Here is a 25,001-nt window from a genome sequence, read left to right on the forward strand (position 1 = left end):
TCAGTAAGCCCTTGCAATTGATGAATTATATCTCAAAAATTTAGTACCGGTCACTCTTCTTCTAATCTCCTCTATCTCTTTGTTCACTTAATCTCCCTCTTTTCTCCCACTTTGCCGTTTGCGCAACTCTCATTCCAGCCCAATCTAGCTTCTTGTACCTCTTTTTCTTTTCTTCTCTCTGCCCTTTTTGATCTACCACAACTTTTTACTCTACCTCTCGACCTTCCTATCTCTTACCCACTTTCTCAACAGGGCCTTTCCTAGAACAGGGGTGGTCTGCAATTTACCTTTAATATGAAATATTTGAAGTAATTCCAATCAAAATTTCCACCAGAATTACAAAACAAACAAAAACAAATCAGTGGGCATTTTCAGACTAAAATAACAATAATATCATTCAAAAATAAACTATCCATTGGTTCTCGAATAGAAAACCAAATATACGTAGAAGGTAATGTAACCGTGAACAATTTTCGAAAGAGAACGTGGTCTGTGACTGTACCTACTAGGCCACAGCGTCTTTTATGCATGACTGTGAACTGAATATAGATCGAAGAGCAACATGATATCAATCGCAGTTTACAATCACGCTTGCCAAAGATTGCAATAACCTTGCAGAAAAAATGGGAGACAATTTTGCATAACAGGTTTAATGTATACCTCCGAACTATTTTTAATCGGATGCAAAACGTAACAGTTGGATAAGCAAACTTATACCAATAGCGCTGAAGTCTCAGCTATGTGTTTTTAAATTAATTAGGATTACGACTATTTAAATAAACCGAGGGTACAGAAACAGAACTAGTACCGTCTGCTTATACGATAGTTCGGAACTAGTGCTTATTGCAGAAAGTGGAAAAGTTTATTTGAGCCATTATGTGACACAGCGTTACTAGATGAATTAAGTTCCAGACCTTAAAAAATCAAAAATCGTATCTGTCGGTCCTGTTAGGGCTGTTTTTACCTCATAAGTTAGTCAGTTATCTATAACTTCTCGTTTTCTCCATGCTAACTGATACATCGACTGTCAGCTTAGTTCAAGGCCAAAGTATAAACAAAAGTCAGCTGTTTTATTGAATCTCGTGCATTCATAATAGATTTTTTTAATTTTTACTAAAAAAAGTTCACAATTATAATTTTAGCTGGTAGTTGGTATCGCTGAATTGGTGACATTTTCGTTTTGTCAAATGAAGCTATCTGGAAAATTGCTTCGCTCCAGTTAAATTCTAACTAAACTAGAGATTTTGAAAGCGACCCTGAGTGCAAAGCAAAACTGTAAACTCAAATCAGCTGTTTTCGTGTATTCACAATAGATTATTGCGATTTGTACTATAAAAATATTTACAATTATCGATTTAGCTTGGGGTGGGTCACCCTGTGTTTATGAAAGTGAATTTTCAAATGAAGTTATTTCAGGCTTGCTATTCTACAGTTAAATTTTAACTTAACCAGAGAATGCGAAAACTGTCACTTTACATATCGAAAGTTTGCACGATCCCAATGCCACGAAAAAATGCTTTTCTGCAGGCGTCGTTTGACCTCACCCGCAGGGCCGTCGAGGGAAAGTCCGGGCCCGGAACTAAACAATTTACGGGTCCCCTATAAAAAATCCACTAATACATTTGATTAGTTTGAAATAATAACGTCTTATTCATGAATCATTATTGATGGATTACATAAAAAAAAAACTTTTGCCACATCAACTGAATGATTTTTGGACTAAGAGCTGAAAATAAAATTAACACAGAATATTTACTACTTATACTATTTTATTGTAACGTAGAATTAAAATTCTCTTTTAACAGCCACATATCGGTTCAAATAATCTTTTCTATTTGGTAATATTTTAATACACTTCTGATCTAAAAAAAAAAACAAATGTAAGGCGCGATAATCTCCGAGGAGATTTTAGGCCGAGCTTCTCTTCCAATTTATGTCGTGCTCCTTTTAATTTATCCTACAAATTGGCGGGACGGGACCTACTTGTTTTATGCCGATTCCGAACGGCATCTGCAATGCAGATGAGTTTTCACTGAGAGCTTTTCATGGCAGAAATACACTCGGAGTGCTTGCCAAACACTGTCGAGGGGCGACCCCGCTTAGGAAAATTTTCTTCTAATTGAAAAATATTCTTTCTAAAATTTTTGATGTTGCTTTGCCCGGGGCGTGAACCCAGCATCCTCGGCGTGGTAGGCTGCCGCTGATGATTATAAATTTTAATTATTCAATATAGAAGGTTCGGATATCAAAGGGTGGCTTTTCTTGCTTTTTTTCGCTGCAAAATTTTTTATAATAATATCAAAATTTAACTGTCTTGCCAAAATGGATTCAACACAAAGCGTGGCAAGCTCTTTAGATGAACACGATCTATGAAAGTTTTTGATTCTTGAAAGGACGGTGAAGGAACGTTCTCCAGTAGCTACAGTGACAGGTATAGTGCAAAAGATACGTAAAGCAACACAAATGTTGGGGAAAATCGTATACAGATTTTGAACATATGTAGATGGCATTTAGCAATTCCAACGGTGACAGACCTTTATCAAAATTTGCTTCGTAAACGTGTTTCAAGTGAATTATTTCGTATTCTAAGCTTTGAGAAATGTCCGACTTGTATTTTTCGACAAATTTTGGTGCGCTCGCCCGAACCATAGTTTCATCCATGTCTTCAATTTGCCACAAACAGGAAAACGTCTCGCTGAAATTTCTCATAGCTGAAAATCGTTCAGTAATGCCAGTGATTACCGAATCAACGATCAGCATGAATGTATTATTTTTAAAATCAGACTCTGAATCATCCATAATCATCTCATTTAAATTATCTTCAGAACGTCTTTTGGGTTTTCTCTTTCGAATGTCGGGAAACTTTGGCGAGATGTTCAATTGAATAGCAACTGTTTTGCATTCGTTTATATTTGTTTCGCATTGGTTCCTGATCAACTTGAAATCAGCTAATATGGAATCTAGGTGTCAGACTTCAACATCTATGGTGGCGTCTCTAGCTTGGAGGACCACGTTTCCTTCATTAATGATAGGCAGTATTTTGAACCAAATTGCGGACTGCAAGATACATTCGAACTGATGTACCATCGTTGTGGAGTGCTGCTGAAAATAGTAAAACATTTTTGTACAACTCCGAAGAAAGTTATTGCAGCCGTACAACATTCTGCAGCATCAACACCACATAAATTGAGACTATGGGTTGCACAAGGCGAGTAATCAGCATTCGAGTTTTTGTCTAGAATGTGACGTAGTGCTCCGTTGTAAGCTCCTTTCATATTGGCGCAGTTATCGTACCCTTGTGCACGGCAATCTTTTAATGGGATTTCATGTTTACCTAGAGTATGGAAAATTGGATCAGCTATTTTCTGACCAGTTTCTAAATCGCGGGCCCCCTGAGAAACCCCGGGCCGGGGGAATCACCCCCCCCCCTCGTGACAACTGTTAACTCCCTCCATTAAGGCTGCTACACTTAGAAGCAATCTATGTAACATAGTTCAAACTGTGCATTGCAATGTCGAGCTGTTCCCGCTGAAACTGATGAACGACATGTCATATACCGTTCATATACCCGTAATAATGGAAGAACCCGCATACTATTAGATAATTTATTCTCTACACTTCTCAAATCGCGTACCCATTGAGCTGTCATTCTCGAAGGCCTAGTATATTTATACTCATTTATCTGTAACTATGTCGTTACGTGTTTGTATAGTATGTATGTAGCCACACCACAAGCATTTCGAAAACAAAAATTTGGCAAAACAATAGATTTTGACAGAATATTTAAAATATTTCGAAAATGATACGTTATAAAATCATAAATAATTTGTATACTGTACTCAAATACAAACATTAGGGTGGGTAAAATTTTATTTTTTATTTTTGGGATAGATATTAGTTCTAGGGACATTCAAAACAATACCCTATACAAATTTCAGCTTTTTATTTTAATGCTTATATGTGCCTCATAGCGACTTTGGTGTTATATACAAATTGAGTAGAAAGTTTTCAAGTTTTAATATAAAGTGTACCAGAGGTCTGACTCCTAGAGTCCAAATCACTAGCTATACATATTCTTAATGGAAATTTAACGGTTCACATAAAAGGCACACACAATTTTTTTGCTAACTTGACTAGTTTAGTAGTTATTCGAAGTGAAAGTTCAACCATAACTTGGATGTGATTCCACGTACGAATTGCGTGGATGTTCTGAACAATATTTTCACTATACTAAAGGGAATTTTTTGTTTTGCCCACCCTAATATACATACGCATTTTATGATTTATATAACAAATATTCAAGACCCACGCAAAATAAAAAGAAGACGCATTAGCACAAATATGTATGTATATGTTTTATAAGTATATTGTATTACTGGCGTTTGTTGATTGTTTTCCTTTATGAAAAACAAGTGTTTCTCTTTTTTTATATTTTAGTTAGTTTGCGATACAAATTTCGAAAATTTCAAAAATATTTCTGATGAAGCAACTTCAATTCATCATATTACGAAACATGTAAATATATTTAAAACAAAAACGCGGCCAAATACATGCATAATAAGCTACGGATCGTGAAATTCATGAAAATGAAATGGTATATTAATTTCGTCACGAATCCCAAAATTGTAAGTCCTTAAAGGAAAATAGATAGACCCACCATTAAGTATACCGAAATAATCAGGATGAAGAGCTGAGTTGATTTAGCCATGTCCGTCTGTCCGTATGTATGTTTGTATGCAAACTAGTCCCTCTATTTTTGAGATATCTTGATAAAATTTGACGAGCGGGTGTATTTAGGTGTCCGATTAGACATTTGTCGGAACCGACCGGATCGGACCACTATAGCATATATCCTCCATACAACCGATTTTTCAGAAAAAGAGGATTTGTGTCATATCTTCCTAAATTTATTTAATGAAGCTTCAAACTTCACCATATGCTTAGGTATATTGCACATATCGTTGTCTGAAAAAATGGATGAGATCGGTCGTATATATAGCATATAGCCCCCACAACCTATTGTTCAGATAAGGAACTATTCGTAATTACTGCCCCATTTTAACAGCTAGAAGCTTCAAATTTCAACAAGTGCTTACGTTTACGTCATATATTGTTGAAATACGAAATTGCAAATATACTACACAAGATTGCAAATGCAATGATGCTAGGCCATTTGCACAAAATCCTGAACTCCCCCAATGTTGTTTAATAGCATTGATGATAGTAATGATGGTGACTTAGTCGTTAATTAACGGCCAACGAGGCAAAACATATGCACGCATATTTGTTAACGCATATTTGTTGACAGCGACTACTAAAGGAAAGAGAATAATAATATGTGTGAAGTGAACGCGAATAATTGTTTCACTAGCTGTTCTGTTGTAAATGTCCTATTTTCATACTTTAGAAAAAATTTGCCTCGGACTTTATAATTTTGAGCCCGAATCTAATTAGGGGTTGAGTGACCGATGAGACATTGACTCGGTAAAGTTCAGATTTGAGGTAACCTCGTAATTGAAGGGTATTTTTCTGAATTTATTTGTAATGAGAAGAATTTAAATTAATAGACGCAAGTATTAATGTGCTAAGATCGAAAACAAGCACTATCTAGTATGTAACTCAATTCTTTACAAGAGCTGTTTTTTAACCGGGGTTACCCAGTATCTATTCAATATTACATTAACAGCTAACTCTACTTAATCGAATGGGGTTGTTAGCTGGTATTTTCCTTATATCAAATATATATACCTATCAAAAAAATGTATTTTAAATATAAAAGTCAGTATTCTCGCCTTACTTTTCGATATAAAAAACATAGAAAATTTTAGCAGAAGGAAAATTTGTTAAGTTATTTCATCAGGGATTGCGAATCTACATTTTCTCTACCGGTTTTGTACAGTATTTATTATTATTTCTATTAGGCCTCGATGCACTGCGACCTTTATTTAGATATATTGTGCTTACGGTATTTATGATGGTAGAACACCTTTTGATTATAAGCTTTTCAATGTAGAAATACCCTCGAAGACTACATAAACTATTGCCGAGGGACAACGTAGTTGACTTGCGACCTTTGATATGCTTGAAAATGGAAGAAGTTGATCCCCATACATTCCAATCGGGTTTAAATGGTCTAGTGAACTAAGGTGCATACTTTTAGGGACTACAACACGACCAACAGCCAAACAATGGCAGTTCCTTTAGCACAAAGGCCAAAGCGATGGCCTCTAAATTTTAATTAAATGCGATGTAACAAATAAAAAAATAAATAAAACCAAGTTGTCTGTTTTTAGAAGAATCAAGAAACTTGCTCCAAGACATTCCCAACATTAGAAAATAAATTCCGGTAAAGTTTCTTGCAAATTTGTTTCGACCCAGTCTTGTGTACAAGCTCACTATTCATTAAAGCACTTAAACTTTTTCTAATACATATATGTATGTATTATATGATATTAATTTAAATTTTGTTCGCCTATAACTTGAAATCGAGCACACATAACATATAGCTACGTTAAAAAAAAACTTCCTCAGAACATGAAAATTGGAATTGGCTTTTCGCCATGGAAATTTTTTGCTCCTTCAATGTTTATAAAACTAATACCGCACAGAAACTTAATAATATCACAATTTTGTTTAATGAAATAATTAGTTTTTCCTTTTCACACAGGGTCAGAAAAGTTTAGTAATTATTTTTCTTACTCTCTCTTTCTCTGCGTAAAATTGCTCTGAGGCAAGTTTCCTGTTAAACAAAAAATTTTTGTTTTAGGAAAGATAATCAAAAAAACAAAAAAAAAAAAAAAACAAAAATGATTCCCGTTATGGGAAAACAAATATTTCGAGCGTCCCATCTTTTACCCGATGAGGGTTGTAGATATGTTATTTCGCTGTTCCGGAAACCCGGATATATTAAAAAACACTTACTGATTAAACAATTTGCTAGAAATTCGCAGCTAGGATAGGTTTTTGGCCGATTTATTCCAAAAAATTTTATTTATGATACAATAATACCCCACTCCTGTTTACTGATTTCGTCACCCCATTGCGAAGTAATCATGCTACACCTTAGAATGCAGCCGAGCCAATTTGTTATTATCATGCTGTTGTGGACTATCATCAGTCAACTGTTTCATTCCTAATCAATGATCTTTTATTCACCGCAAGTGGCAAATACCTGCCAAAAATTAGCTCTACCCTAAATCAGGCGCTTAGAGATATACATGGCTGGAAATCAACGGTCGGATTAACGACAACGAGAACAAAAGGATTTCAAATCTTATAATTTTATACCTAAAGTCAAGTTCCTACAGGACAACGTCTGCTTGGTATACTCCTTTTTTATAATTGAAAGAATTTAAAGTATGAAAAAGTATCTAAAGTAGTTCTCTTGTTATAAAACTCAAGTTAGTAAGCAATTTCAAAATCTAAAACTACATAAAAAGATCTTTACTGATTTGCATTTTTCGAAAGCATCTTTAATAATAAAATATAATGAGTTTAGTGTTTTTTATAAAAAATCATAAACATACTAATTGATTCCTTCCTTCTCTAGTCACATATGCAACACCATATATATGAACATATATACATACAAATATGAGGTATATATACCAGAGAAATTAGTTTATGATTAAAAATTTTACTGGCGTATTTTATTGGGACAGAAACAGATCGGCACAAGCACGTCTAAATTCATCAATTTATTAATTAGTATCAGTCACATATATACATATATCTATGTATATTTACATTTGTCTTAAGCAAAAAAAAATACAAATTTTGCCAGTTGCAAAATGCTCCATTGCCCCATAGTCAACTGAAATTGGATATGAGTGTGACTAATTGACTCTCTCTGACAACCAACAAAACATTTTTTTTACTCCCACGCTTTTTTAATTAAGTACTATTGTCCTCTCTCTCTCTCTGACGTTCAACAGACAAAAAATTAAAAGTTGATCGCTAACGTGCGCTATGCTATTGAAACCAACACATTTACATATTAAGCATACATATTGTTTGTAAACGTTATATACATATGTACATCTTTATATATACTCTTCCTGATACACATGCAAATTAGCAAATACATGATTCAATATAATGATTTTTTTATATTGTTTTAGTATGTGTTAAAGCACGAGCGTATGTTGATCGCTTTTATGAGTGATCGCATCGCACATGGCGTATACGTTACCTCGGCTCTTCGTTTGTTCATAGCATATGCTCGTTAATTCGTTGCTTCGTAGTAGCGTCCATATACGGCGTGCCAAAATAATCGCCTTGTGATGTTTTGTTTTTGTTATATTACGCTGCTTGGTATTTCGCTTTTGGAATTTTTCACACTCTTACTTGCATATATTTGTACATATGTACATGTGAGCATACATCGAAGGATATCTGCATACTTTTATTTGGGCAAAAAAATAAAACAGCTGGTTTTTTGAATGAAGTTTTGAAGAAGGCAAACAAGTTTGTAGAATGGCTACAACGCAGGTCCCCAAATGCAATAAAGTTGAAGTTGATGTATGCTAAAACCAGCAAAAGTTGTCCATAAAATTCAAAATATCTGGCATTTCTCTTTCAGATAAAATCATCTAAAAAGGATGTCTGAGGATTTTCTACAGCTACACATGCGCAACTATATTTCTAACTGTGTATATATGTAGAACTTTTACGGTAGCCATACTATGGAATAAGATGAGTGTCGTTTTTAGATTTCTTTCTCCTTTTTATTTGTGCTCGTATCGTGGCCACATCGCTTCGACAGCTTTTCGTTCAGTTGAGATACCACGTTAGCTAGCGACGCCACTTTGTGTGTATATGTCTACTCTCTACCACTACCATGTCTTAGCGCTGGTATATTTTAAGTAAGGTTGTTAAGCGATTGTTTCAGCCTCCTTATGGTTGAATTCATCGGCAAACAAGCTATAAATGAGTTTCCTACCACGCAGCTAATTTCATAGTAAATGAATATTGAAACTGGCCACTCGACCAGAATCTGGTACACAGAAATCTATTTTATTATTTTTTTTTGTTTAGAGATGAACTCGAATCTAGTAAGAGCTTTAGAGTGTCCATAAATTGCAACTTTATAACTAACATTTCGCAGCCTAGCTACAGTTTAGGCAGTGGTTATTTTGTGAGTAAGTTTTGTACAGTGGACACCAACGGATTCCAGTGAATGGCATTCGTGAAACGTTTATCAGCGCTCTATGATTCAGAGTTCCTGTTTCGTTAGTTACAGTTCCATTTTGCTTCGCTTCACATTTATTTACGATACGCAGGTATCCTGCCACAACGTTCAGCAAACTTTCAATGTGGCAGGCAAACATTCAATTCAACGATTCCCACTGGCAGGTCATATCTTAGAGGACCTTCGATGTCCAAAAATACGCCCAGCGAGTGAGCTCTTAACCCTTTTATTAGTAATTCAATCGAGTAAGAGCCATTTTTGTAGTACGCTGCAGCATGTTACGATGCCGACAAGCGCTAAATAAATCCTACCCCGTATGGTTAGATCTTTCCAATGTTTTTAAGCGTCGAATACTAAGGATTTAAAGGCGTTGGGAGCGACTTTGAGAGGTTTTCCAGCCTATTTTAGCCATATTCCAATACTTAGAGACGTAGATCACTTTTAGATAGCTGGCGCAGATAAGAGCCCGCCAACAACAGGACCCTTCCCCCAGAAATTAGATGGCAAACCTAGCTAGAAACAGACCCAATAAGTTTATGACAATATATATTATATGAGGCGAATTAATGCAATATAATTTCGGAGTTGCGACATCTTCACATTCATTTTTTGTTCGACAACGATTAACAATCTATAATTAACATATGACTCTATGGGAGTTTGAGGAGATATACTTTATTCGCCTCGTGGTGAATTTTCTACAAGCAGTCTAATAACATGCAATGCTTTGCATTCGCCCAGCTGTATACCAGCTGACTGTCAATTTCTTTCAGCTTGATCCACAAATCTTTTATTTGAAAGAAAAACTCACAACTTTCTATGTTTCTTTACTTTCAGTTAATAAATCCAAAAACACAAATCCAAAATGGCTGATGATGAGGTGAGGTAAGTATCGCATAGCAAGCGCAATGAATAACCGGCATTTAGGTCATTAACAAATTGTCTTTCATTTTTATACTTACAGTAAAAACGCGTCTTCGAAATGACACATCTGGCGTTGACATATGGGCACATCGAAGGTGAATAATTAAGTTCTTAAATAGTTCGCCTTTACACAAATTCTAAGCTTTCAACTTAAAATGTTTCGAACAGCTTTTCTACTAAACTTTGCTTTTTAGCTTTTCTGACAAAACTTTGGCTATGCTACGTTATGAAGAACTAATCGTAAATTGCTGAAAAATTCTATATAAAAAAAAAATCTTTTAATTTTAAAGTTAACCCTAGAAATATATGAAAAAAAGTTAGGGAGTTCGCAAAGTATCGCAACAACGTTTTATTGTTATAATGTCATAAATTTATGAGTTTTACAATTTTGATTTTGAGTACCTCACTTCTCTGATGCTTTGTGCATCTAATACCGAATTGAAAAGTGCACAAAGTGGTATAAAAAGTTATATTTTCATACATAATATCATACAATTTACGACGCTTTGTGAATACCCTAAGCATATTTTCCACGCCTAACAGCCACTCGAAATTCATAATGCTTGTTTCATTGTACAAAAAATGTATTGTGCTATTGTTGCTAATAAATTGTTTATTCTTTCTAAATTTCAGAAGAAAGCAGCAGCACCGGCACCAGCACCAGCAGCGGCTGCACCAGCACCCGCAGCGGCTGCACCAGCGCCAGCAGCTGCAGCAGCTAAACCGGCAGCACCGGCAGCAGGAGCAGCACCTGCGGCTGCAGCAGCTAAGTCTGGTGCTGCACCTGCAGCAGGCGCTGCCGCCGCTAAACCAGCTGCACCCGCAAAGCCAGCTGCACCCACAAAGCCACTAACACCCGCCGAGGAGGTATACCCAAATGCATGTAAACAATGATTGACCAAATGTGCTACGTGAAATGTGCAGGTGTTCAAGTGTAAATGTACGACAGAGTGTTGCATGGTAAATTGTTCAACAACAACAAACAAAATATGTCAAATGTAATGGAATGTCAAAAATCTGTGCCGCTGTTTCTCGTACGATGTGTTCATGTGTCAATGTTGAACGTATTTTTTTCTATGTCATTTATTTGACTGATTTGCTGAATTAATATTTTACGTCACCAATAATTTTAGGCAAAGAAGGCTAAACAGGCCGAGATTGAGCGCAAGCGTGCTGAAGTACGCAAGCGTATGGAGGAAGCCTCAAAGGCTAAGAAAGCCAAGAAGGGTTTCATGACACCAGAAAGGAAGAAAAAGCTTAGGGTAAGTTAAAAATTCTTTCAATAAAAATTGTTTCTTCAAACTAATATTTTCTTTATTCGCTTATTCTTTTGCACAGTTGTTGCTCCGTAAAAAAGCCGCCGAAGAGCTGAAAAAAGAACAAGAACGCAAAGCCGCTGAACGTAGACGCATCATTGAAGAACGTTGCGGTAGCCCCAGAAATCTCAGTGACGCCAGCGAAGGTAATATTTTTGTTTGTTATTTAAAATATAATTTTATTTTAAGAAAATTGAAAAAAAAAAATATTAGTGAATGGAGGAAAACTTAAAAAAAAGACGTTTATAAAAATTATAATTTGAAACAAAAACTGAACATAATTTAAATTTTATTACCGGAAAACTGTTAAAAATGTGATTCATTTAAAAGCACAAAAATTAGCAAATCAGCACATGTACCCACGCACACACACAAGCATATCACTTTCAAGTAGAAATAGTTGTCATATTGCCAAACATTTTTCATATATTTTTTGTAATCATTAAAGCAATTTTTGTTTTATAAAATTGTTTTTCACAAAATAATTTTTTATTAGCTTAGTAGCACCTTTTTTGAATAGTTTGTTAGTCAAATATATATTTTAAAATGCCTTATTTGTTATACAATTAATTTTTTTATGTACATAAACACATATTCAAATTTACTTTTACTTTAAGTTTTTGTTTATCCAATATTTTAAATTTTATAAATTTGTTTCTCTGAACTCTTATTCTCTTATCCAGTTTTATTATTATTTTTTTTTTTTGTGTTAAATTTTTTAGTTTGTAAAATATTTTTTACATTTTTTGGTTATTATCTTTCAATTCAAATGGTCAATTGTTTTTAATATTTTTAATTAATTTAGGTTTTTAAATTTTTCGTTTTTTAAACTTAGTTTTTGTTTTCTGTTCTAAATTGTAAATTTGACTTTGTTCTCTTTACATATTTTTTTCTTTGTTCGTTTCCAAATTTTAAATATTTCTACTATCTTGGTTCAATTTATAATAAAATTTTATTTTATTCAAATTTAAATTTATTTTATAATTTTCATGAATTTTTACAAAACTTTTTTTCTTACTTAATTTTTGCAAATTTATCCATTTTATAACTAACTGTGCTTTTAATCTTTAGAAACAAATATTTTTTAAACATTTTCAAATAATTTTTTTGTTTATATTACTTGTTTTATGTTTTTATTTCACATAACGGTTTAATCTTTCAACAATCAATATTTTTTTTTTACAAATATGACTAAAAATTAAAAATGTTTCATTTAATTTTTTTTTAATTTTTTTTTTTATTTCTCTTCCTCAAATTTATTTCCGTTCAAATAAGTTTAAATTAATTGAAATTAGCGATTTTAATTTCTTCTTTGCTTTGATTTTAAATAAAATTTTCTAAAAATGTTTAATTGAATCCTTAAGGAGTTCACCTGTAAATTTCACTTTTTATAGAGCTTTTAGAAAATCAAAAAGTTTCAGTTTTTATGTTTTTGATCTAATATTTATTATGAAATTTTTTTCCTTGCTTTGACAATTTTGGTTTTTTTTTTTAATATGAACTAAGTTTATTTGTTTTTTTTTTTATTTTTTTGTCTATATTTTGTGTTTTTATTATTTTATTGCATCAATTTTTGGTTTGAATTTTATTATTAGTATTTTTTCCTTTGGTTAGTTTCCATTTATGTTAATTAATTTTAATTTGTTAGATTTTTTTTTAAGTTTTTTGTATTGTCTTTATTATTATTATTATTATTTTTTTATTTATAGACATTTTTTTATATATTTATTAATTTTTTATTAAATAACTCTCCCGATATTTGTTGTTGGTACCTTCTTATTTTTACTTTTTCTTATTAATTTCTATTAATTTTAATTATTTGTTTTGAGTTTACATCATTTTCGCTCATTTAATTTTAATTTTTGCTTTGTGTTTTTACACCTTTTATATATTTTTTTTTTAATTTTTATTATATTGCATAATTTAATGTTTTTGTTTACTTTTATGTTTTCATTATTTTGTTACTTTCTTTTTATTATTTATAAAAATTTTAAGATTTTTTTAAACAAGTTTCTTTGTCCTTAATTTTTATTTAATTCTTAGTTATTTTCATATATTGTATTATGTTGGATTTTTCATTTTTATATTTTTTCAGTTTCAGTTAGTTTTAAGTTTTCATAAATCCTTTTTTAAGCATGTACAAAGTGAACTCTGCAACCCAAAAAAAAATGTGAAATTGTGTTAAATTTTTGTTAAAACAACGCAATTCTTCCACTTCCACTGCAGAAACACTTAAAAATCTAATCAAACAACACTATGACAGGATTGTAAAATTGGAGGACCAGAAATACGATCTTGAATATGTTGTTAAACGCAAGGATGTTGAGGTACACACACACATACCGTTAAACAATAAAGCTTTTGAAATTTTTCTCTTTTTTTGAAAAATTAAGCAAGCAAGCAAGCACAATGGAAACTTTATAGCACTTAACTGCGCTAAATTGTTTTAAACAAACAAACAAAAAAACTAAAGCAAAAGATGCATATTTCGCCAAATTTTCACTAAAAAACTTTAATTTTTTTCGTGCGCACTTAAATACCCCACTCCTTTCAGCTGAGTGCTGCATTTGTTATGTGATAGCGTGAAAAAGTCTACCTTCGATTTTTTGGCGCTTTTTGAATTTTTTTGTATTTTAGTTTATGATAAGCTATCATTTACAAAGTCAGCGCCCGTGGCAAAGAAGCGGGGGATATTTATGCAATTTCTTAATAAATAAATTTTTTATAGACTAAAAATAAAACTCACAAATGAAAACAAATTAAGAAACACTAAAATAATGCGTTTGAGAACTTTCAATTTAATACAAAATTATTTTCTAAAATTTTCTCTTTCTATTTTCATTTCTCTCTTTTATACAATATTTACTCTTTATGTATAAATACATTTTAACTTTTCAAAATATAAACTCAACTTACTCACCAATTTTAAATAGTTCTTACTTTCGATTTATTTTTTATTTATTTCGTGCACACAATTTCAACAAGATTTTTTGTTTTTTTTTTTTAATTTCGTGATGCATATTGAAAGTACTCAAGTACACTCATTCAATTGAGTACAAGAAATTTGCAACAACAACGATAACAATGATGGTAATATTTATCTGAAGTGTATGAGCATACATTTAGGTTCAGACGGAGCCTATAATGGGGTTGTAGCAAGGCTGTAAATTTGGACACGTCGGAACTTCCGATTGCGTCAGACTTTCAATTCCAAATACAGTACCGCCTGTTTAGACGGAAGTTAGAAGCAAGGTTAATGGAAAAACATAAAGCTGGTGGTATTTCCTGCTATGCCTGCAAAGTCATTTTTGTTTATTATTGTGCCATTCGCACCTCTTTTAAGAAATGTGCTTACCTTAAATCTTTTTGAATATAGGGTAGAATGGGGTTTTGTCATCTACCCCGATACTTCCCAGAATCATCTAAGTAAAATAACCACAAAACTTCTTGCAAAGGTATCCGAATCAAGGCTGAGATCTTAAGCTGGTCAAACTGAAAATATTTTTCAGAATATTTAATGGAGTAGGGCCACCGGAACTTGGAAAAGTAGCCTTACCACCGCAATTGTTTCTGGAGCAATTTAATCATCTAACTCAATATCATACTAGAGTTGAGATACTAGATCTCTTAAAATAGAAATCTATTTAGTTAGAAATATCGATATCATTGGGCAATAACGATATCCTGTCCCTACTATCATGGAGCGAGCACTTTCACACAAAGTATTTTCGTCGGTATTTTTTCCTGTGTGTGCACATACAGAATGAACCGACGTGAGCGTAGTGCTGACGAGAATCATTATCTCTAGTTTACAAAACATATTTTGCAGATAGCGCAGAAGACAGTAGTTTAAAGGACACTAATCAAAAGAACGATTTTTTTTTTAAGTTTTTTAATTCAAAATCTTTTAATGTTTTTACCAACCAAGGTCTCTCGGTTCTAAGATTCAACACTTTTTAACTAATTGCAGCCCTTGCCATCCAACTTAGAAACATGATGTCGATAGCAATATATAAATACGACACCAGTTTCAAGTACCATATCGAAACAAAAAGGCTTGATACGCAAAATAGCGAGACTAACAGTTATTGCATCATATCGATTGCAAAACTTTAGAAATTGAAAGGACCCCCAAATACAAAACCAAACATAAGCATCTGGCTCAGCACAGAAAGCTTTATGCTTTATCACTCTCTTCAAGGTAGGGATTGTAAGGTAATATAAAGCATGTTTTTCACCAGCAATCATCCCGCCTTTTAAGGATTGCAGTAACCCTAGCAGGCACGTTTTAAATGTTGCCCTGCATTTTTCTATTATCCATCAAATAGCCTAGCACCATAAGAAAGCAAATTAAACAGTTTGAAGGATCGAGTCATTGAAATGATCGAGTGATAAAAATAACGGCATCGAATCGAAATCCTTGTTTCTACCCACATTTTTATTCGACTTCTACAGCACTTAAACAATAACAAATTAATTTCATAAAAAAAGTAATTTATATCGCTTTTAAGCCTAAATGTATGCAACTAAACACGTACTATATTGAGTCAACAAACCAAAGCGCTAGAATAACTCTAAACCAATTGATAAGGTTTTAGAGAGAGTTATATGTATATGTCAATGGCAAGGAGATAAATTTGGGTTAATTTTTGTTTTTAATGAAACTAACTTCCCTTTTAGAAAATATTTTTGCATAAAATTAACGTCTATCTGAAAGAATATGGAATACAAATAAGTATCATTTGAGGAGAGACCAGAAAATCAAAGCTACTCAGAGTCGCTACTTTGGGTGTAGATAGAAAACAGCCACGTAACTGAAATATTCTGCAAACTTTCTCTAAGATTTTTTTTATTATTTATATGTTTTTACTTTTTTCCAAACTATGATACATTTTTTTTTTATTTTCACAAGTTATTTTATTATAAGGTTAAGTTTACTATTATTTAAACGTTTAATTTTAAAAGCTAAACGGAATTTTACAAAAATATCACCACAAAATACGCCGTGACGCCATTTTTATTTTCAATACCTTACTATATCCCTATCTAATCCATCTTATAACGATATCAAATTAAAAAAATTCCCACAAACATTCTCTTTCGCAAATACCATACAAGCGTGCCATCTACCTCCCATAATCCTCATACATTGCAACCATGCGTGACCATACCACACATACACATATACACACAAGCTCTCAAAGCCACTTGATCCTTCCTACAGTGGCGTAGAAATAAAACGCAGCAACTCTGTATTAACTGTTAATTCAAAATTTAATTGCACTTTCTGCCCGCAGAAACACTTAAGAAAATTGTACAGGATTATTACACAAAAATACTCAAATTGGAGGATGAGAAGTATGACGTTGAATATCAGGTTGCCAAAAAGGAATTAGAGGCAAGAAATAACTACTTTTTTTTTAATTAAATTGTTAGCAAAATATATATTTTTACTGATTTTTAAATTTAATTTTTTGCGCTTTTTGGAGTATTTATATAGAAAAATTTTTATATTACTCGTAATTTGTATTCTTAAACATGTTGTACATATTGTACAACTCATTTTGGCAGTAGTTAGTCTTGTATTAATAATATCTTCTCGTCTACATGAATTAAACAAACAACATACTCACACTCACACAAACATACATATACCAAGCGTATTCAAAGTAGTTTTTGGGGAAACCTTTTTTTTTGATAAAACTTAACAGTTATTAATTTCAATACATAAACATAGCTTCCTTAGTAGTTGTTGTTCCACACACAAAAAGAAATATGTAACCGTATATCAAATATATATAGTAAAGGTTCTCGTTGTTGGTGCTCACCCTGTATCCTTATGTACTTTTTCTAAATTTATATAGAACATAACAAAAATCGCAAAAAAATGTATTAAAATTTGTTCAACGTACTAAAATAAATTTTGAGCGTGTACGTAAAGCGTAAAATTATAGCTTTAAAAACACATTTTTATCTTCTGAAAAATGTTAATTTTTAATATTCAAAAAAATCTGCAAACCCTGTTGAAATTGTTTATGTAAACCACTTTTTCAAGTGTACTAAATAATAAAGTTGCTATTATTTGTTTTTTCTAATATATATTTTGTATTGTAACAAAGTTAGTTTTAAAATAAGTTTTTTTACTCACAATTTTTATCAATAACTTGTATTAAAGAATTCGAAAAAAAACTTGTTTTCGTATGATCAGCTTTAAGCACTTTTTAGCTTTTACGTTTTAATGCCCGCCAACTGTTTTTGACTCCAACGATTTTTTTTTTTTTTTTTAATTTATCCACCAAAATCGCTTATACTAAGAGCAACAACAACTGTTTAGGTGTTTCACTTCAAAACGCACTTTTTCAGATTAAATTCAGACTCAGATTCCACTCACATCATTTTTTAAAGCATGTACAAAAATTTCTTATTTTTCTGAGAAAACGTCTAAAGTTGATTTCGATATTCCACATGACATTTGAAATAGCACAAATTTGAAGTGAAACACGCATAACACTTATTACATTTACTATTTTTTTTTTATCAAACATCTTATGTTTTTCGTACAACGTTTTTGAATATATTTTCTTGGTACGATTTTGTTTTTGCAAAGCAAACTAACTTGTCTATAACTTACTAAACCCTATATTAGTATCAGTACAAAAACTGTAGAAGCTGTAAATATTGTTTTTTGCTGCAGCTTTTACTAAATCAACTTGTACTTGTATAATAAACATTTTTCGCATTATTTTCATCAATCTCGTATTCATATGTGTGAAAATTGTACATGCAATTTTTTAAAAAAATGACAATAAATAGAATATTTGAATTATTTACATTAAAAACACAAAAATTATTTACTAACGTGATTTGTGACTGTAACTTTTCAGTTGCAATGATTTTCAACCGTTGCTGTGATTACACAGTGATCGAAACATAATCCTCGTGTTCCAATGAAACATGAACCAGATACGGATAGAGATTTAACATGCAGATGACCATATGAATCACATTGTTGTTGCATTTGCATGTTAAATCTCTATCCGTATATGGTTCACGTTTTATTGGAACACGAGGAATATGATTTAACTTGCTGTTCATAATCGCACCTCTCGTATGAGAGAGGAACTAGCTGCAACAGAGTAAATAAACGTGTATGTTATTTATGCCGCGGCTAGGAAGAAGTACATAACACAATACGCTGTGAGCAGAAATCATAGGTTTATTGATTCACATTGTCGCAGCTAATTGTTATGGTGTGCGTGAGTTGTGATTGGGTGTCACAGTCAGTCAGTCACGTCGATTTATTCGAAACTGTTGCTGTGAATTGCTTTCTCAAAATCACAAATTAATATTCGCCAACACTATTTTACATTCAGTGTAGTAAACTTATTCGTGGGATCCGAACAAAGGCAATTCGAAATAATAATCAGATATTTATTTTTATAATAAAATATAATATTAAAAATATACAGGAAAATTATAGAAAATTGAAAATTACTTTTTATTTTCTTGCGGCCTAAATTATGTCTTACTAAAAGTCGAGTATTTGGGGAAGCGGGTTTTGCGAATAATGGTGGTGGTGAAAATATAAGACACAGGTTTTTTAGTGGCTATAATATTCAGGGATTGTTCGAGGCTATAAAATTGGCATCGTTTCTGTGCGTTGTCAGTTCTGCGTCATGAATGATGTCTGTCTAATATTTATGAGAATTCAAAAAATACCTCCTGAGTCCTTAGTAGCGATTTTGCCAGTAAAATAAATTAATGGTTTAAAAAATAAACTAGGAACCTGGCATATAATTCCTTAGGTCAATTAATAAATACTTTTCCATAAGTAACTACTTATAAATTTAATGCATACAGCAAGTCTTGAATACGACCAAACACAATTTCGCTCTTCATAAACACAATACACATACATATACGCATAGCGAGCTTTGATGTAGCTGAAAGTACACTAGTGATGAGCAATTGTTAAATTTAGAAAAACGTATACATTTTTACAAAATATGTACAACAACTACAGAATATACATATCTATGTATGGACGTACATTTGACATAAAAATATCAATAAAATAAAACAGCTAGGTTTTTTGTTAAACACTTTCAAAACAATCAATTACATTTGCATTACAAATATATATGTATTTTGTGTCTGTATGTATTGCATTTATTTATGTAAATGTCATGTAAACCACAGCCGAACTACAAACCGTTTGCAAACAATATTGGGAACGTCTTTTCAAATTGGAGGGTGACAAATTTGATTTAGAGCATATAGAAAAGATCAAAGCACAAGAGGTAAATAAAAAAGGCGATAATTTGAAGAAAAAAGCCAAATACAACAAATACATAAAATATGAAATGAATGAAATTCGCGCTGACTATTTTTTTTTTTATTATTATTAACTTAATTAACATTTTATGCAACTTAAGGAAAAATAAAAAAACGGGATGGACTGTCGAGGGATTTCTTAAAAAAAAAAAAACAATTTTTTTCTTATATATAAGAAGGGAATCTACGATTGGCGCTTTAAATAAAAAATCTAAATTGTTTAAAAAATGCAAAAATGTCTATTAATTTTACACTCGCAAAATTTAATGATTATTAATTTAAATTTGTTTTCTTTTGTAAAATATATCTTTAAATTTATTACATCTGTTGATATTTATTATTATTTCTATGACAGAGGTATAAAACTATTATTTGCATTTTTGATTTTTTTTTAATTTTAAAGCAGTTTCAGCTAAGATTAGCATAAACTGACTGAGCAAATAATTAATTTTTTCTGTTGCTTTATATTCCACCTAAAACTGTTAAAAAGAAAAATTCAAATTGATGCAACTGAACCTGGCGTGTCCTCCTCTTTTCAAAAACAAATAGATTTTTCAATTTATATAAAACTATACTTTATAAAACGCAAACTCACACTTGAACACATAACATCATGAAGATTTTTTGACATGTGCTAATTAAAAAAAAAAAAAAATAAGAAATGTTTCGTAACGGTTAACGGCGGCGCGTAATGTGACGAAGGCGCACCTTTGTTAGTTTAATCGTTTTATTTGCGTCCTACTCGCATTCTCTCTCGTTCATATGCAATCACTTTCTCACTATATATCCTAATTTCTTTATATTGTATGTTCTTATACAAAAAAAAAAAAAAAAAAAAAAACAATAAAAAACAAAACGAAATAAAAACAAAACATTACAAAACTATGTATCAAATATTTACAGGCGAATTACAAGAGATTTGTGAAGAGTATTACGAGCGTATGTATATATGTGAAGGCCAGAAATGGGATCTGGAATACGAAGTCAGGAAAAAAGACTGGGAGGTACTGCAAAATAAATCAAAACGTGTTAAAATATTTAAAGCAATATGACTAAAGAACAAAAAAAAATGTTTGTTTTATGTTTTCTCGTAAAAAAAAGTGTGAATATGAAAAAAAAAAAACATACTACACCCCAAACATCGGACCTAACACAAAAAACACTGTGCTTAATTGCATCCTAAATATTGTTTTTACACAAAATTTAAAACAAAAATATGTAACAAGTTTGTGAAATCAAAAAAAAAAAAAAAAAAAAAAAAAAAATACACCCGCAATCACTCCATATAATAGACTGTGTGTTGAGTCCCATCAGAAACCAAAAACAAGTTGCAAAAGTCCGCTCATAATTTTGACGCTTATGGTGAGCGGGTGTCTGATTCTTATGTTTGTTTTTAATCTTTCCAAATACCGCCGAAATTATTGTTCATTCTAAATTGCTTATTTGGCATCCGATTTTTAGAACAAATATTTCAATATTTTGGTCTTAAGAAGCTTCGGGGGGGATCTGTAGATGTTTTTACACAGCTGTTTTATCGTTTTGTTGTAAAATGAAATTCGTACTAGAATTGCCTCAGTAGACAAAACTAAAATAAAACGACTTACGAGCTCAAAAGGGCATTAAAATGAATAATAGAGCTTCTCAAGACAAAAATAATGATATTTAAAAATCGTGTCTCAAGTTACCAAGTAACAACAAAAAAGAATTTCGGCTGCATTTGCAAAGCAAATTTTCCCAGACTCTCCCAATACAAGCTTCAAGTTTAGGATCGGACTTTTACAACTTTTCTTTTCGTCTTAGTCTAATGCATTATTATAAAATACACATAAAGCTTTAAGAAAACACAGTTTTTCAGTGTTACATTAAAGCAAAATTAAAGTCAAATTCAACTTTATACTACCGCATTGGGCCTTTACCAAGTAATTTGCTGTCCCTCATACTTTAAACGGTTAAACGGCAGGCTTAAATTTATTTTAATTTTGTCCGTGCACTGAAACACTGGCTAAGCGAGAAACATTTTCTATAACACTGTAAACAAAATTTAGGTTCATCTATTCCTGTTAAAACCAGAAGGAAAATAAGGCTTATCATTTAAGCAATAAAATCCCGAAATGATTTTTACTCCGTTACATTGGTTTAATTTGTATGATAATATAAAATTAGTGACCCATTTACAACCAAAAAGTTTTTTAAAATTTTTTAAAATTCTATCAGATATTTTGAAAAGATACATTATAAAATGTGTATTCAACCATTTTTGTATATATTCTATACTTTTGCCACTTTCATATTAAATGTGAAAGCTTTCTTTTCCTTTTAGTTTTATCAAATATGTAGCATCTTGTTGCAATTTGTAATTAATCATTGCCACAACAAATTTCATTCAAAAGCCCTTCATAACATAGCGCCATGTTGCAGCATAGTAGTGAGCTACTGTAGTTAACAAGCCCTTATCCATTATTCCAAATTTTACAAAAATTGCATACGGCTTTACAAAATTCGTTTGTGCATAGATATTGCTCGCTACTGTAGATACCTTAGAATACTTTGTGCATATATAATGTATGCTTTTAGGTGCAGCGTGTCAATTTGTGAAGCACCTTCACTACTCAAGCACTTGTTTATAGCTCCTTTGCACAGTGAACTCATTTCGTGCAATTCATCTATTTTCATTTGTAGTTGTTATAAAACTTCTATGGACTTTTCCACCCAGGAAGCCGATCTTTTATCTTTATTCATAAAAAATTGTACCAGACCGATTAAACGTCAGTACTCTCCATATATTATAGGGAATTTTTTTTTTTTGTTTTAAACTGTTGTGTGTTTTTATCGATGGCTGAGTGGAGCCTGCAAAAAATGCGATTAGTCTAGGAAGAATCCGGGTTGAGTAGTAGCAAAGGAATATGCGATTATACCTAGCTCTGGTCTCTTTATATGAGTTTGAGTGATTCCTTTTGTTTGACTATGTTTTATGGAGAGACCAACTGTTATCTGTTTATGCCTGAACGGTTAGTGTCGGACCGATATCCTTTGTGTCCAACAGGAGGTCCTCTTTGTACTGCTACCGGCACTGTCGGACAGGGTTGCTTCGGACCGCTACGAGCACTGTCGTGCTTGTTTTCTTTGTTCGAAAATGTTCTTTTCCTACTCGTACGAAAATTCTTACGTATTTTTAATTTCTTTTAACTCATACAATATTTTAAATTGTTTTTCGTATTTATATTGTAGAAAAATAACGGAACATATGATAATAGCAATTTGGGTTCGGTATAGGGCTCCGTATTTTTCTAAAATAATTCTATTCAATTACATTTTATTTTATTTTTTTGTTTAACACATTTCTTTGCCGTATTTTTTTGTTGTTGTTGTTTCTTAAAATTGGCTATATAAATTTCAAACTGACTAGCCCCAACTGTACGCAAAAGGAACTAGAGGGGAACAATTATACCCCAATGTATACAAGAGAGATCAATCGCAGACCACAATCCTGATGGATTAATCGCACGATTTTTTGCAGAGGAATATCACTCTATCTCGATTGCCAGTTGGAAAACGCCGTATCTGAGAATATTTTTCCAAAATAGCCTATTTCAGAACTCGTTTTACCGCATACATTTCTAAAAAGGACGTTTTTTGTCAAAGCAAGAGAATATTTTATAAGTACAAGGAAACTTTCCCCACTTCTAAAAATCGAGCTCTGGATTTTGGAACGAATTTCTGGGCAATCATTCAGATCTTCTTTTGCATGATGATTTTATTTTACTATCTGAGGGTTCCTTAGATTCAGTAATTTCGGCAGCTAAAAAGATTATAAAATATTGCCAGCGGTTAAAATAGATTATCTTTTTACAAAAGAAAACATAAGGGCTAATCCAACGAAAAAGACACCTAGGGTAAAAAATTGGAATGTAATGGTTTCTTTTAAAACAAGAAAAGATATTGATTTTTTGTCCGAAATCGTTAAGGGACTTTTTAAATTTACAAAAGTGGGTGATTTCGAAGGCCCACCCGTCACTCTTAGAAAAAAAAGTAGTTTTTCGAGTAAATTCCAAATCAAATGCGAGCCGATATGTCCCACCCGTCACTTTCGATTGCTACATAAATACTATTTTTTGTTTCTTCCTGGGTTGGGACATCATGGAAAAAAATTCACGACATTTATATACAGTAATGTTTAGTTCACAATTATATCAGCACTTAAAATATATCAAAAAAAAAAAATTAAACATATTTCCACACTGACACACATATACACCCAAAAAAATATATTTATTTAAAATGTTTGTCCATTCAAAATGCAAGCAAATATGAAATTAATTATGTTTTGTGTTTTTTATTTGTTTTTCCCTACACAAAGATATAATACTTAAATATTGCTGAAAATATATGCTAAGTAAATGTTACTAAAAAATCGCAATCACCCACACAAAAAAAAACTGGTATTTAAATTACTTGCACCTGTTTCTAAAGTTTCCTATTGCACTGTGCTCTCGAGCGCATTTTCAAAGAGTTGACGTAACTTACATTGCAAATTTTTTCGCTGTGTAATGCTCAATTTTGCAGACCTAGTCCTTGATTTCTGGGAACAGACTAACTTACAGTAGACAAGCTACTATTTAGCGCACAGCTAAAACTAAAGAAACAGTCATTAACTGCGAAATGTAAGTTATGTCGCGCTCGCTGTCAAAACAAGCCTTATTATTGTAATTTATCAGCAATTTTCTTCAGTGCACTACAAAAACTAATTCCGTATCAATTTGTGCACGAACCATACAAAATATTATATTACAAATTTACTCCACTAAAATAAATGCATAACTGTAAGAAAGTTCACACATTGTAAACGACACGGAAATTTTGCACAGTGCACAATCCACTTACATATGAATGCAAGGCCTATTAAGTGGCTGTGCTTTTGCTAGCTATTAGCACTCTTTATTCTATATGTGTTTCTGTCGTCTTTTGTTGTTACCCACACTTTTTATTAACCCGCAGTATCCGCCGCCCTGCTTTGACACACAAAAAATATAAAAAATTAAATAGTTTGATAGAAGCCGAGAAGCGCAGAAACAACAATAGTAACAAACGTAACAAATGCATCTGTAAATATTATTCAAACACCAGCGCGCGATTTAAAAATTTGAAACTGCATCCACATAGGTTCCACAACTGTTAAAGAAAATGCTCTGAACGTAACATACATACATATAAAATTAATGGAAAAAAACAATTAAAAT

General features: G+C 32.0%; 1 protein-coding gene across 14 annotated transcripts in view; it reads left to right on the forward strand.

Moving 5' to 3' along the window:
• Window positions 1–25,001, forward strand: part of wupA (wings up A) — a 48,664-nt gene that overhangs the window by 4,189 nt on the left and 19,474 nt on the right. For 4 of the 14 annotated variants that reach the window (XM_067784106.1, XM_067784105.1, XM_067784099.1 and 1 more), the window contains exons 2-6: window positions 10,028–10,070; window positions 10,748–10,981; window positions 11,248–11,376; window positions 11,453–11,576; window positions 20,668–20,768. In XM_067784106.1, coding sequence (XP_067640207.1) covers window positions 10,056–10,070; window positions 10,748–10,981; window positions 11,248–11,376; window positions 11,453–11,576; window positions 20,668–20,768 — 603 coding nt within the window. In that variant the 5' untranslated portion in view covers window positions 10,028–10,055. Of the gene's footprint in view, window positions 1–10,027; window positions 10,071–10,747; window positions 10,982–11,247; window positions 11,377–11,452; window positions 11,577–13,656; window positions 13,758–16,727; window positions 16,829–19,629; window positions 19,731–20,667; window positions 20,769–25,001 lie in introns of all 14 variants that reach the window. The other 10 variants (XM_067784113.1, XM_067784108.1, XM_067784114.1 and 7 more) reach the window with 7 other exon arrangements.

The sequence above is a fragment of the Eurosta solidaginis genome, chromosome 4 (genome assembly GCF_040869045.1).
Source record: "Eurosta solidaginis isolate ZX-2024a chromosome 4, ASM4086904v1, whole genome shotgun sequence".
Classification (NCBI taxonomy): domain Eukaryota; kingdom Metazoa; phylum Arthropoda; class Insecta; order Diptera; family Tephritidae; genus Eurosta; species Eurosta solidaginis.